The sequence below is a fragment of the Sinocyclocheilus anshuiensis genome, unplaced genomic scaffold, assembly GCF_001515605.1.
Source record: "Sinocyclocheilus anshuiensis isolate Anshui unplaced genomic scaffold, SAMN03320099.WGS_v1.1 scaffold122, whole genome shotgun sequence".
In the NCBI taxonomy this organism is placed as follows: domain Eukaryota; kingdom Metazoa; phylum Chordata; class Actinopteri; order Cypriniformes; family Cyprinidae; genus Sinocyclocheilus; species Sinocyclocheilus anshuiensis.
Window position 1 is genome coordinate 1,669,090 of NW_015544153.1, and position 14,452 is coordinate 1,683,541.

Below are 14,452 nucleotides of genomic sequence, written 5' to 3' on the forward strand. Positions count from 1 at the left end.
TATATATATATATATATATATATATGATTTTAGTATGTTTTATTTAACTAAAATAACCCTGATTCATAACTATGGTACTACATAACAGCAGTGTCTCCTTCTAAAAAAGAAAATGAAAATAGTAATAAACGAAAATGAAAAAGTCCCCCTGAAAACGACCAAAATTGCAACCCATTTCAAATGCATTGCTTCCTCTCAGTTCCTTCACCTGTAACATTTAAATTCTACTTGACTAAAATCCTCTCCACAGCTTGAGTTTGCCACTTTAAAGTTTTGTTCAGAGAGCAATTTGCTTTCTCCGCCAGACCGCAATGTCATGCCAGGATAGGTCGAGCTTTTTCTAATACCGAGAGGATCTCCCACTTGATCTCTTCAATCTCACTTCAATTTCCAGCTCTTCTCTCCGCCGTATCCTCCACTGCCTGAGGCTCTTCACAGAGGGTTTTACTCCTTAACCAGTTTCTTATGCAATGACAGAGTCCTCTCTGTGTGAGCCTGTTTTAAATGCTGCACACTTATTAGTGGAGAGAGCTGGAAGACACCATAAACCCCCTGCCAAATCAGCCGCACCAACACTGGAAGCCCCCTGGATTTACTGCAAAGGAATAGTGAAGCATATTTAATGCGCTTTAGAATGTGATGCAAAACGATATCACCATGAGAGTCATGACAAGCTGTGGGTGACATCACCATGAGGCATTACGTCTTTACTTTTTCCTTTTATCCTTCATGGCTTTCAGACTGAAATTGTTCACACTTAAAAGTATGTTCCCCCAAAAATGAGAATTTTGCTATCATTTATTCTCACCCCACTATCTATCTATACATTTTAAATGCTTTTAAAAAGTCCCTTATGCTCACCAAAGCTGCATTTATTTAATAAAAAATACAGTAAAAACAGTTATATTGTGAAATAATATAACAATTTCTGTTTTAATATATTTTAAAATATCTGCGACAGCAAAGCTGAATTTTCAGCAGCCATCACTCGTCTTCAGTGTCACATGATCAATCAGAAATCATTCTAATATGCTGATTTGGTACTCAAGAAAAATTTCTTAATATTATCAGTGTTGAAAAAAGTTGTGCTGTTGTATTCATGGAAACCATGATACAAATTTCAAAAGCACTTATTTATAATATAAATCTTCTGTAACAATGTTTTTACTGTCACTTTTAATCAATTTTATGCATTAATAATATGATTAATTTCTTTTAAAAAATCATACTAAATCCTAACTTTTGAACGGTAGGTAAGCCATTGGATTTATGATTTTCTGCCTGGCGACAATGAAACTGGTGAAAAATCCCTCAGGCTTACACTGAAGGAGGGACCAGAGCCATATCTAGGGATCGGAATATTATGGAGACTTATTGGTGGGCTTTTTTCTTTTTTCTTTTAAGTAACCAACCACCTAGCAGCAACATGCTAAAAAGCACCTTAGCAAAAATCCTGTGCATGTTGAGTCGCTCCAAAATGAGCCTTTTAGCAGACGCTTTGCCTTTTGTAATCCCGCCTAAAACATCCCCCCCGACATGCCTGATGAGTTACCCTCTCGCTCTCTCAGTCTTCCTGCCTCTACCTAACATACCATGTCAAATTTGTCTCTATGGGATGCCGTTGCTAAGGCAACTGAGATCATTAAGCAAGACTTATATGCGTTCTCACTGCAACGCATGTAGATGCAATAATGATGGCGAAGACTCGCACACACATAGTCGAGCGCACTAAATCAGGCGTTTGAAAAAAAACACTGATGTAAATAAACAAAATCTACTCGTGTGCCCTCCACGCTGCAGGAGGTCTCTCCAAACACGCAGCAACATGAAAGGAAAAAAGATAAAACGCTCCACCCTTCACCTGCTCCAAGAATGGGGGGAAAAAGAAGAAAGTAAAACAAATCCAGACTGACATTTCGGGCACAAGTAACCTTTAGTTAAATAATTCTTTGGTTTCCAGCACAACCCTTGCCCTGCCCTGGTGGCCAGCACTAGTAGGAGCAAAAATTGCTATCGCCCCATCCTGAACATACATATATCACTGCTCAAGACTCTGGATTAATGGAGGTTAAGGTTCAGTCCAGGGCGGGGAGAGAGAGAGAGAGAGTTTCCCTCCTCTAAACTCTAATCAAAAGCAAGATTAAATGAAAAAGGTGATGGAAAGAGGGAGGGAGGACGGAAATAGAGTTTGGGAACAATGTAAAAGGCACAATTTAGAACCTCAAACTGAGCTGACCTAGTTTACTGCAGTGCTTAGAACCTTTGTGAAGACGTTTAGCATTTCTAACTCTTTGTTTAACTGGGTCAAGATGATTGAGAGAAGCAAGCTAATTTCAAAATGAAAGTCGAAAAAAGAGCCATAATCAGAATAATTATTTGGAGGAGAATATAGTGAGAAACAGCCCTCTGTTTCTGTATTATAATTAGCAGTCGTAGCAGGCTGTCAGTGGAAATGTAACAACAAACAACCTGTCACTCCAATAAAAAGCTCATACTTCTGCAATAATATACACCAGAGTTAATACTCAGAGGTGGCAAAGTAGATGCATTAAAGCAGTTACAGATGCAATAAGCAGATAAAATGTCTAACAAATAAGGCACTTAACACAAAAAGCAATAAAAAGGTATTTGCTTGCAAATGGAAACTATTACATACAGTATGATTGATAAAATTCCTATTAAAAAACAAACATTTCATTATATTGTGACATCCAGGAACTGACATCATTCAAGGAAAGTGACATTACATTTTAAATTGTACACAAATTGTAGTATTGATGAAATCTGTCTCTGAATTTACCAAATTTATTGAAACAAACATTATTCAACAAATTTTGTTTTGTAACAGTTTACAAGGTCTACTTCAAAACATTAGCTAAAATGATTGTTGGCATGAAATGGAAATTCATCCAATCTCTTTTTTAAATGCGTCTTATTGAACTTAATTTGCTTAATTAAAAAAAAAATTTTTTTAGCACATAATTCTTAATCAAAATGTCAAAAATCAATCTCACCGTGAAATGACAGACTTCTCTTTATGTATGCTGGACTTCAATAATTTAGTCTAATTTAACCCTGCCCCTTTCTTACAATCGGTTTCAGATCTGCCTCCAGTCAATCAAAAACCAGGTCCCTGCTTTACATTTCTTTCTTTTTCAATAATCTGTTTCTGATATGCGTCACAATATGGAAAAAAAAAGACTTCTTTCTATTTCCGTTATATTGTGACTTGCATTGGGTATCAAACTAAAAACTTTTAAAGCTTATCAACAACCCAAAAAACAGCATTTGTTCCCATACTAGCTAGATGAACATTTTCTGAAGGATAAACATTTCCTTTTACTAAAAGACAACAAAACAAAATTGACTTTTTTTTATGCTTCCAGCTGCATGTCTTGGAAAGTGCCATAATCAATGCGGCGTGTTTGGTAGATCACAGACTCTGAGTTAATGCAGGTATCCCGCAGTGAGATGATGGGGATCGTTGGGGTGTGGATGTGCATTGCGGTATCTGTGAGCACCTTCAGAAGCTCCTTCATTAGCAATGCTATATTTAACTTGCATTCCACTGGGGCAAATGTACAGGGTGAAGGTCAATAGAGGTGTATCACGAGTTAAAGAGATGTAATTGCTGTCTCCTGGTATTGAACTGATAAGCACAATCACCCACTGAGTTCTGTAGGCCACTTAATCATGCAGAAGAAATTCTATCACAGTCCATTCGACACTCTCTGTTGTTCCTCTAAAACAAATGTTTTGAAATTATCGACACGCTGCTTTCCAATGTAAAACTGCTTGTAATTTCCCCCATGATCTCATGTAGACAAATCATAACTACTAATACATTGAGAGAATCATACATTAATAAGCATTTTCTATATGAGACAGGGAACATTTAGAAAATCTTTTCTGCTTGAGAAGTCCATGTTTGCCAATATCACTGTTGCACCATCAACTGAGTCCCGTGTGCAAACAGTCCATTTAATCAAAGCCACTGACAGGATCAATAATGAGCCAAACACAATGAAAAATAAATAGGTTTCACCTCTTTTAGACATCGAAAGACTTTCAGTCAAGCAGCATAAGGATTTGAGGTGAGACCTGGTCTCTAAGGGTCAGCTATTTGTAGCTTGACTGCTTTGAGAAGGATGAAAGAGAGAGAGAGAGAGAGAGAGAGAGGGTTGTCAAAAGTACTTTTAGTAGTATTTACCTTGTATTGATTGTGGGTTGCATTCTTGAGGGTTAAATCACCTCTCATCTGTCCCTCCCCAAGGCCTGTCATTGGATGAACTGTCCCAATGTACAAATTCAAATCTGCACTGTCAGATATCTGTCAGTTATACCAACAATAAATAAACCAACAGACTAAAAGTCATTAACCAGCATCCACAACAGCATATGTAGTGCATGGTATCATTTTATATGTCACTGATTATTGAGACATGGGATAAAACATCTTACAATTTTACTTATATTTAACTATTCTGGTGTGTTTTATAGATTTGACATTAATCTAAAATTATAGATCCCATTTTTCGATTTCGGGTAATTGTGCTAGTATTTTTTTTGTCATAACCATGATTGTCAGCTCCATTAACCTATATCTAGATTTGTCAGTAACAAATACTTGATACATTTTTGTATATGACAGTGTTGACAAGTGAGTGGTAAGTAAAAAAAAAAATTGTGAGAAATTGAAAGCGGAAGATTGCACTGAATACACTCAAGACATTAAACAGTTTAAACCAAAATAATTCTGAAACATAAACACTACTTTTCAGGTTTTGTAGCTTTGTCATAGTACCAAGAAGCAGCGATGTGCAATAAACAGAGACTGCTCAAACATTTACTGTTATAAAGATTAATATCAACCTTAATCAAAATTAACTAGCAATCAGTACAACACTGCAGTACACAGCTGCTGTTTTTTCTTTTCAAAGCTGTCAGTTTTAACACTTTTTAATCTGGTTCTTCTGTTTTTCTCCACAGAAGGGAAACACTCTGCGCCCCATTGATGCAGAAGTAAAGGTAAGACATATACCACTCAGATCTGAAGTTTGACTTGTCATACGTCTATACCTTACTATTCAAAAGTAATTCAAATCAAATCAGCATATTAGAATGATTTCTGAAGAATCATGTGACAGAAGAATGAATGCCTGCTGAAAATTCAGGTTTGCCATCACAAGAATAAATTACACTTAATATATTAAAATAGAAAAGTTATTTTAAATTGTAATAATATTTTTACTGTATCTTTAATTAAATAAATGTTTTGGTGAACATAAGAGACTTTTTAAAATTTATATATACGGTATATATATATAAAAAAAATCTTACCAATCCCAGACTTTTGATTGGCAAAGCAGAAGACTCTTCTATAAAATCAGTTTCTATTTGCAGTTTCTTGTCTTTTTATTTCTTTGTTTGTGATTGGATGATGGAGAGCTCATGCTTGCCTTGCACTAGCCATTTTTGCTGCTTTGCAATGTTACTTCTCCTTAAGGAGGAGCAGAAATACACCCTTCCTTGAGTTTTGCTTATTTGTGCATTTATCTTCCCTCTCTCTCCTTCTGTCATTTTTTCTTATCCATGTCTCCCTCTTTCCCCACTTCATTCTCTCAATAGTGCTGCTTCAGCATTTTCAGAGGTGTCAGAATAAACAACCAATCAGTGCATTATTTTTTAAATGGACGTACAAGGGCCTACATTATTTCTTTCTCTTTTCACTGTCTGCAGCTCAAAGGCAGAAGAACATCTCACCTGTCCCAGGACAAAGATGGGCAGCCTCATGATCCTCTCCTGCTTCAGGTGGTACGTAAGGGTCACAGGAGGAGATTGGGTACAGCTGCTGGCACGGCTCGGCTCATGGCTATCACAGACTGTGTGGACAACGGCACCCAGACCGACATCAGCTTCCAGAACTTTCTGAATGGGGACAGAGGGTCTTACCCGAGCAGTGGATCACCCATGCCCCCAAACTCTCCTCCCCTCGCACAGCTGGTGGAGCCATACCTGCTGAATGACCTGTGAGCGTCTTCACTGTCCTCTGCCTCTTGATCAGTTCTTATTACTGTCTGTGTATGTCTGTGAGGTGGACAAATGTTACATGCACTGAAAACCTACTGAAGAAACATATGTCTTTTCACAGTGGTTCTTTGGGGCAGGAATATAGTGATACAAACTATAGTGACTACTTCAATGTTGCCAACCATGAGGTGAATCAACAAGAAGAGCTGGAATATGAGGTGGGAAAACAAGAAATCATAATAGCCTTTTACATACAAGTAAACCACTATTTTGAACAAATTAAATCCCATTGATTTTATTATTTTTTTTAAACCTGGGTAGTGTAATAATAATAATAATACAATTATTTTGAATACAGATGTCAAATACAGATTGGTTGATATATAATATAATATAATATTAAAAGGTAAACTTATTAATAAAATTGTCCTGGCTCACACAAATCCAAATAAAATGCAAACAAGCTCATTTTAAATAGATAACTGGTTGATTACAAGTATGACCAGGAATAAAGCACATACTTTCACTAACCTTTTATTAAAAAAAAAAAAAAAAAAAAAAGTCATGCTGTATGTTTCATTGTTCTTTCTACTAGTAAAACACATGCACTCTAAGGGGAAAAAATGGGACTAGATGGGTTGATGCAAGACCAGTAACCCAAACACATTATCACAACCTACAATATCTCATAAATTTGCTCTAGCTGGCTTTCTGTCCTGGTGCATCTTTAAAGCAGAGAGTTTAATCTCTACCCTATAAGCAGCTTTTCCTCTCTGTCTTTTCAGGAGGTGGAGCTGTATAAGTCGAGTCAGCAGGATAAACTGGGGCTAACAGTCTGTTACCGGACAGATGATGAGGAAGACCAAGGCATCTATGTTGGGGAAGTGGGTGGCCACATGAGGCTGAATGTTATATTTTAGTGCTCAACACAAACATTGCTAAGTATTTAGCTGAGATATTCAAGTTATCCAGCTGATATTTCAACCCTGTTCTTAGGTGAATCCAAACAGCATAGCAGCAAAAGATGGAAGAATCAGGAAGGGGGACAGGATATTACAGGTATGTTTTTGCTCAGATGTGCTGCTAGAGTCAAATGACATCAACAACAATCACTAATGAACTGACATCATCATGTCATTACGTTCATCTGGGCGGTCAAGTGTTTTTAGAGACAATCAGTCTATAAACAGATAATTGGTGTGACAGCCCACACAATTACTCTAGAGAATAATTACAGAACAGCAAAGACAATGTGTCATGTTGCCTTTGTCTCGACAAGTTCTTCATTTATTCTGGTTTCTGATGTGGCACTGACACATTCAGTATCAAGGACTCAGCCGCTAATGTTTTGATGTTATGTTGTTTTGGTAAAAAAGCGGACCTTTTTGTGTTTGAACGTAGCTGTGAATGAAGTCTCTGTCTGTCCCACATTAGATAAATGGGATGGAAGTTCAGAACCGAGAAGAAGCGGTGGCCATCCTGACCCGTGAGGACAGCACCAACTTCTCATTACTGCTGGCCAGACCAGAGATAGAGGTAAATAAATATAACACATGTGAAAGAGATAGGATCACATTAGAATAAAGAGGATAAATACATACTTTTATGAGAGTACATGCTAACAAAATAGAAAGAAAAGTCTTTTATATATCAATTATTTGTCCTAGACAGTAAAATGGAGCAAATTGCTGCTTCTCATTACACCATATACTGTCTCTTTTTAGGAGAAACTTTAGGAGAAACCTTGTAGACAAAGTGGACACTAAAACGAACCATGCATGAACCATTAAATCATCCCCCCAAATCTCACATCCTCAGAGCAATTAAATGGTTTTCTAAACACACACATACAAGCATGATTCAAGTGCACACATACACACAAAAATAGGCTTTTTGAGGCACATGCAAAGTTAATGGACCCACTCTGTCCCCAACGACAGCATATCCTAAAATTAATGGCTTATTTTGCTGAAGGAAGGGAAACAGAAGAAGTCTCACATCACTCAATGTCTCAATCATGTGATCACTCTTAGTGATGGGTGTCAAGGATTTGTGTCAGTTCCATTAACACTATTCCACAAGGAGATGAAGAGTGAGAGGGAACAAAGCTGCTTTACAGAATGGAATGGAAAAGTGCTCCATTAGAAAGACATGCACATAGGAGAAGTAATTGAAGGAATTGATGGAAGGTATGTGAGAGAGAGGGCAAATGAAGAGGTAGAAGCAAGGTACACTATAGGAAGGAAGGCTATCATGCTTTTTTTCCAAGGACATAAACTAATCCATCTGATGAGACTATGCTAATGCACTTTGTGCAAATATAATTTAAAACTTTAACCAGTGCTGGAATTTTACTTCTGCATTTATATTTATTTGTTTAGCAGATGTTTTCATCCAAAGTGACTTATAAATGAGAATAACACCAGCAGAAGCAATAAATCTGAAGTAAATCTTAAAGTTGTCTGTGCAAGCAAATGTATTGTTTTATTTAATACAAATTTAACAGCATTTTTACTCTTGCACCACACAATTATAAACTGTTCTAAATGAGAACCTATTTCAGAGCTGTATATATGGTGTTCTGAATTTCTGACTTTGTAACTGTCAATTTTTCTGCAATTTCTGGGGAGCCAGTGGTGATATTGAAAAAACGGCTGTTGGTTATTGTGTGCAGCCGGCAAAAATCATCCATCATGAGCACAGCCGTCAGCTAATGAATAAAACAGGGAGCTCATTTCAGCCAACGCTCAGCACTAACAAGATCAGAACAAAAAGGGGGCCATTTTGTACCTCTCATTCTCATCTACAATCACCCTCTCAGCAACACAAAATGATTAATGAAGAACTGAAGACCAGAAACAAGTGGAGCTGTCAGACCAAGAGAGGAAGAGATGGATACAGAAAGAGAGACAGATAGAGAAACAGGAAGGGGTTGTTGACTTACAGAAAGAGATTACAGGTTGACTAAATCAAGAGGAAGGAATGAGAGACAAATATGCTTAAGAAATGTCACAGGCAGACCATTAAAACAACCTGTGTTGCTCTTAATAAAAGTCTCATTTATAATCAAGTGATAATTGCAACTGATTATTGGCTTGCAACTATAGACAAAGATATTCAGGGAAAACAAGTAAATAATTAAATGAATCTGTATTCATCAATAAATCTTGATTTGTAGCAAGACATAACAATTGTCACAAATTAAAATGAACAAATGAACAGTAATATGAGTAATAGTGCCACTTTGTTATAAAGTATCTCACAATAAAATAGTTTTATTTTGAATTGGTCTCAATGATCATGTAATATATCTTACGTACTATGTATACTATATACATTCAATGTGAAAAATATCTCATAATATGTTGTTCAAAATGCCAGCTATAGATACATTTAATTGTATAAACGCGCACACACACACACACACACACACACATATATATATATATATATATATATATATACGCCTACATTTAATTGTATAAACGCGCACACACACACACACACACACACACACACACATATATATATATATATATATATATATATATATACGCCTGTGTGTATGTATGAAAATACTAGACCTCAAACCTTGTGGTTTAATAATAGGCCTCACAATTCTTGCTTTACAACCAAACATGTTGCACACATTTAAACAAATGTCTATATTGCCATCTAGTGTTGAAACGCATTACTGCATGTATTTACTTTTATGACAATAGATGTTCAACCTCTAACGCTTCCCTCTTACTTTCTTTTTCCCTTCCCTTCCTTTGTGCCTTTCACCTAGACGGACACTCATTTGGACCCAGAGGAGATTGACTGTGAGTTACCTGTAGGGATGAATGTGGACAGCCTTAATACTTCCCATCTGTCAGGCCTGTATCATTTCCGCCAACAGAGACCCCAAGGAGGCATTCCTGAGGAGACACCCATGCTCAGCATAGCAACCCTCAGCAACAGTCAAGAGCTTGACAGTGGTGTGGGCCGAACAGATGAGAGCACAAAGAACGAAGAATCCTCTGAGCATGACATCCTTCTGGGCGATGAACAGACCAGCGCCTCCAACACAAATGCCACCAACACGCCTGGCAGCTTGCGCAAGTTCAGGCCCGGCAGGAGCGGCGGAGGAGGGAACGACATGCCATCGCCGCTGTTCCCCCTCCGAGAGCTTCACCTTAGCACAGACTCACTGGACTGTGGAAGTGTGGGTGGTGGGTACCTTCATGATCCCGTCAGTGGGATGATAATGCCGGGCCTGACAGAGGAGGAATGTGAGAGGTACAAGCAGCTTCTGGAAATCAAGTGTCGGTATGAGAAGAGGATGAAGAAAGTGCAGCAGGTTCAAGAAGAGCAGCAGAAAGAAGGAGAGACACAAGTGGAAGCTGAGAATAGGGAGGAGACTCTGGATGAGAACAGTAATGAGAACCTGACTCCACATGAGATGGCGCTTTTGGAAGAGGAAGTGAGGCACCTTGAGTTCAAGTGCCGGAACATTCTACGGGCACAGAAGATGCAGCAGTTAAGAGAACTCTGTTTAAAAGCCTGGCTGATGGAGGAAGAAACATCTGGCAGGGTGTCTGCAGAACCTCAGGGGTCTCCACTGCACGAACTGTCTGACATCAACGAACTTCCAGAGAAGGAACGGTCGGACAAGGACAGCACCAGTGCTTACAACACCGGGGGAGAGAGCTGCAGGAGCACACCTATGGTGAGTGAGCATCGACTTCCAGTTTCTCAGCTAGATGAGTCCACAAGCCCTCTACCGAGTAGACACAGGGACCGACCAACCTGGAGTGAAAGAGGACGAGCAAGCCTCAACAGTTCATATTCACCAAGCAGCTACAAGAAGTTTCAGACTAACACCCCTATGAACCAGAAATTCTGCTCACTCACAAGAGAAGGAACCATCCGTCGCATGCCCGAAGGGGTGACACAAGGTGGAAATTCTAGGGTGAGCAGCCATAACAGGAATGGTGGTCGCAGTGCTGAGTCAAGTCCTTACTTCACTCGACGCCGTCATTCCAACTGCTTCACTCCAGAGCGCTACCAGAGTTGCATGCATCTGGGATCATCACTTTCTGAGAGTTCTGGACCTTTGGATAGAGCTGTGGAAGGAGAAAGTGAGGCACCAATGGGCGGCAGTGACCCTGAGGGCCATGGGAATGCCACCTTGGGGTCGTTGCCTCGACCCAGCCCAGTGAAGCTTTCTCTGGCCTTACCATTGCCACTTCCCCCTGCGTCACCACGCATGGAGTGGAAGGTGAAGATAAGAAGCGATGGGACCCGCTATGTGGCCAAACGTCCCGTCCGAGACCGGCTCTTGAAAGCCCGAGCTATGAAGATCCGTGAGGAGCGTAGTGGAATGACGACTGATGATGACGCAGTGAGCGAAATGAAGATGGGTCGCTACTGGAGCAAAGAAGAGCGTAAGCAACATCTGCTGCGGGCCCGCGAACAGCGCAGACGCAGAGAGTTTATGATGCAGAGTCGCTTGGAATATATGAGAGAACACGGTCTGGACATGGGCAAGGAAAGCCAGTCGGAGTCAGGGCAGAACCCAGCCTCAATCCTGGAGCTCAGTCAGAAAAAGAGCTCCAAGAAACGCAACCGACGCATACTGGACAACTGGATCACCATCCAAGAGCTACTGGCACATGGCTCTCGCTCTCCAGATGGGACAAAGGTGTATAATCCTCTTCTGTCTGTTACCACAGTCTGATGGTGTGGAAGGACAACAGGAAGAGAATCTATTTTATAGTTCTCAACAGTTTCAAGCGTCAAGCCACATTAATAATATGGCTAAGCAACGTCTAGCAACTATCGCCCTCTCTAATTTAATTTCAACAAATCCTATTTGTAACGAGCACTTGAAGTTAAAATATCTGAAAGTCCCAAACCAGACAAACTTACTTGAGAAGCAACACTAGATAAGACTTGTTTTCATAGATACTTATCTGTTGTTTTTAAATTGATTATACTCGGACCAATATAAAATATATTACTTCTCTCAAGTCTTAGTGTTGCTTCTTAAGTAAACATACCTTTCAAAGATTTTTTAGGAAAACAAATAAAAAAACAAAAACATCAAGTAAATATTTATGGGTGGCAGTACTTTAAAGTTTGTGGAAAAACTTGATTTTCTTGATTAATGAATGTCACATTGTATTGCTTCTCAATAGACATGATCACTCCTCTGAGGTCAAACGTCTGCTTTTGAGGATTTCTGTTTAACTTTAAACTGAAAACAGCGCATGGCTGAGTGACAAAGACACTCAGAAGATTATGAATGTTGACTGAACGTACACAGATAAGCACAACGCATACACCACAAACTGTACAGGCAGACAGGTCTTAGTCAAAATCTGCTCGTTGCAAGCAAACATATTGGACAAATGAAATGCAATCGGTAACTTCCTCACAGCTGCACAAAAGACAAACAATGATTCAATTTCTTAACTCTTGAATTTTCATGGAGAATAATGGGGGGATGGAATAACAATAAGATTTTTGTACAATTTACTGCTCTGACTACAACATCATATAAGTGCGTAACCTGTGCAGACACAATCATGTTAAACTTTCCTACAGAGATGTGGTGCTGAACATTTATACTGCTTGTTTGTGATGATCTGATTACACTATTCTTCTATACTGTTCATTATGACCCAAATACGACAAAAGCACAATTTAAGCCACATTGTGCTTTTTACCTTCGAATGTATGGTAATTATTTTCCATAACACCCTAAGTCATCACGGAGAGACTTTCACAAGCCTATGAGGCCTAGTGCGGACACATACTAATCACCAGCAAAAGGGGAAGCACAAACACACACTGGATCCCTATGAAATCTAACCAGCTTCAAAATGAAAATAGATTGTACATTTGAATATACTGTTATTAGGAACATTTAACCTGAAGTGGTTCACACAAGTGTAGCAAAGGAGCTAAAAATGAGGGGATATTCTTATTCATGAATCAATTAATGATATACGAATTTGTTAACATATTTGTAAGTGTTCAAAACAGTTTGAAGATTTTGTAGAAAATGGCCTTAAGAGTTTTGACCAGTTTGGTGATGAGAGCCACTTGTTCAGCTCAACTAATTTTGCATGATTTTAACTATGATTTTGACTATACTGTACATGCCAGAAATACACAATGAACTTTAGTGGAGAACTTCCATTTCTAAGTATACAAATGTATGTGACCAGAGGACTTTATCCAGCATCATTTGCCATTTCTGTCTTGGTGTTCGATAAAAATGTAGAAATCTACAGTTATACTCATATGGTACCTGTTGATTGATATCAGTAGTCCTAATTATACAATGTGTAATGTGCATTAGTTCTTGAGTGGTTATTTCAATGCATTACTGAGACCGTATAAAATATAACATTTTAGACAAATAAAACAATTTTGTATGCTTAATATAAATCTGTCAACACCCTGATTTCAGACTTGGATGCACACAACACACACATTCATACTGTACACACACAAAAATAGAGTAACACACAGACAAATAGTCACTCAGAAATATATATATATATATATATATATAAAAAAACAACTTTCCAACAGCAAGAACATGTTTTATAGAATGAGAGCAATAAATTATCACATAATTTCTCTGAATTAATTCTGCATTGAAACCTCATACATATATACAAATAAAACTTCATACAATTAATTTTAAATATAGGAACTGCTCTTACACACGTACTGATACAATTTTACAATTACAATTTGTTCCAAGCCCCACCCCCAGGTCCTTAAAATGTAAACAATGGTTCAAGTTCCCATTCCCAGCCAGATATTGATTCCCCAGTCCAGTGCAGAGTAAATATGGCATATGTATATCAACTAATATATACATTCAGGTTTATACAGCATCATTCAGCTAAGTGCAGACATGCAACACGGGGCACGGTGGCGCAAGACATTAGCGTGTCCATAAACCAGAACACACTTCTCAAAAACTACTGGATATTTTTTAACATCATACATCTCTGCTTTATTTGCATTTGAGCTCAGCATGCCCCAGCTTTCAGGACTTTTAATACAAGCACAAGAGCAAAGCGTTAGAGAGAAGCAATACTGCCCATAGGAAAAAAATGTGAAATGTAGTGAATGGCCCTCTAAATTCAGATCACGCCACAGATTATGAACAGGGGCAAGGAGTTCCTGTTTGTCTACAAGGGCCTTAAGGTTTCTGGTTATGGGTAATGCTAGCGGATTTGAAGTACTGGAATCCATTACCTGAATAAACAGTATTATAGTTTGACTTTTTATTTTATTTAAATAGGCAAAGAAAATAATAAAAATAAATGACTGGGACTAGCAGCAGAGATTAATATTCTTATTTAAAATGTTTTGTAGGACATTCAAAAAAATTTAAAATTTTATAAGTATAAAA

General features: G+C 38.3%; 1 protein-coding gene across 2 annotated transcripts in view; it reads left to right on the top strand.

Annotated features, from left to right (window-relative positions):
- LOC107695297 (PDZ domain-containing protein 4-like) overlaps window positions 1–11,958 on the top strand; it is a 15,156-nt gene extending 3,198 nt beyond the window's left edge. Inside the window, exons 2-9 of one of the 2 annotated variants that reach the window (XM_016495152.1) lie at window positions 4,990–5,028; window positions 5,740–6,029; window positions 6,152–6,248; window positions 6,816–6,914; window positions 7,027–7,089; window positions 7,465–7,566; window positions 9,821–9,854; window positions 9,909–11,958. In XM_016495152.1, the coding sequence (XP_016350638.1) occupies window positions 4,990–5,028; window positions 5,740–6,029; window positions 6,152–6,248; window positions 6,816–6,914; window positions 7,027–7,089; window positions 7,465–7,566; window positions 9,821–9,854; window positions 9,909–11,752 (2,568 nt within the window). In that variant the 3' untranslated portion in view covers window positions 11,753–11,958. Of the gene's footprint in view, window positions 1–4,989; window positions 5,029–5,739; window positions 6,030–6,151; window positions 6,249–6,815; window positions 6,915–7,026; window positions 7,090–7,464; window positions 7,567–9,820 lie in introns of both variants that reach the window. The other variant, XM_016495151.1, reaches the window with a different exon arrangement.
- Window positions 11,959–14,452: the final 2,494 nt, after the last annotated feature.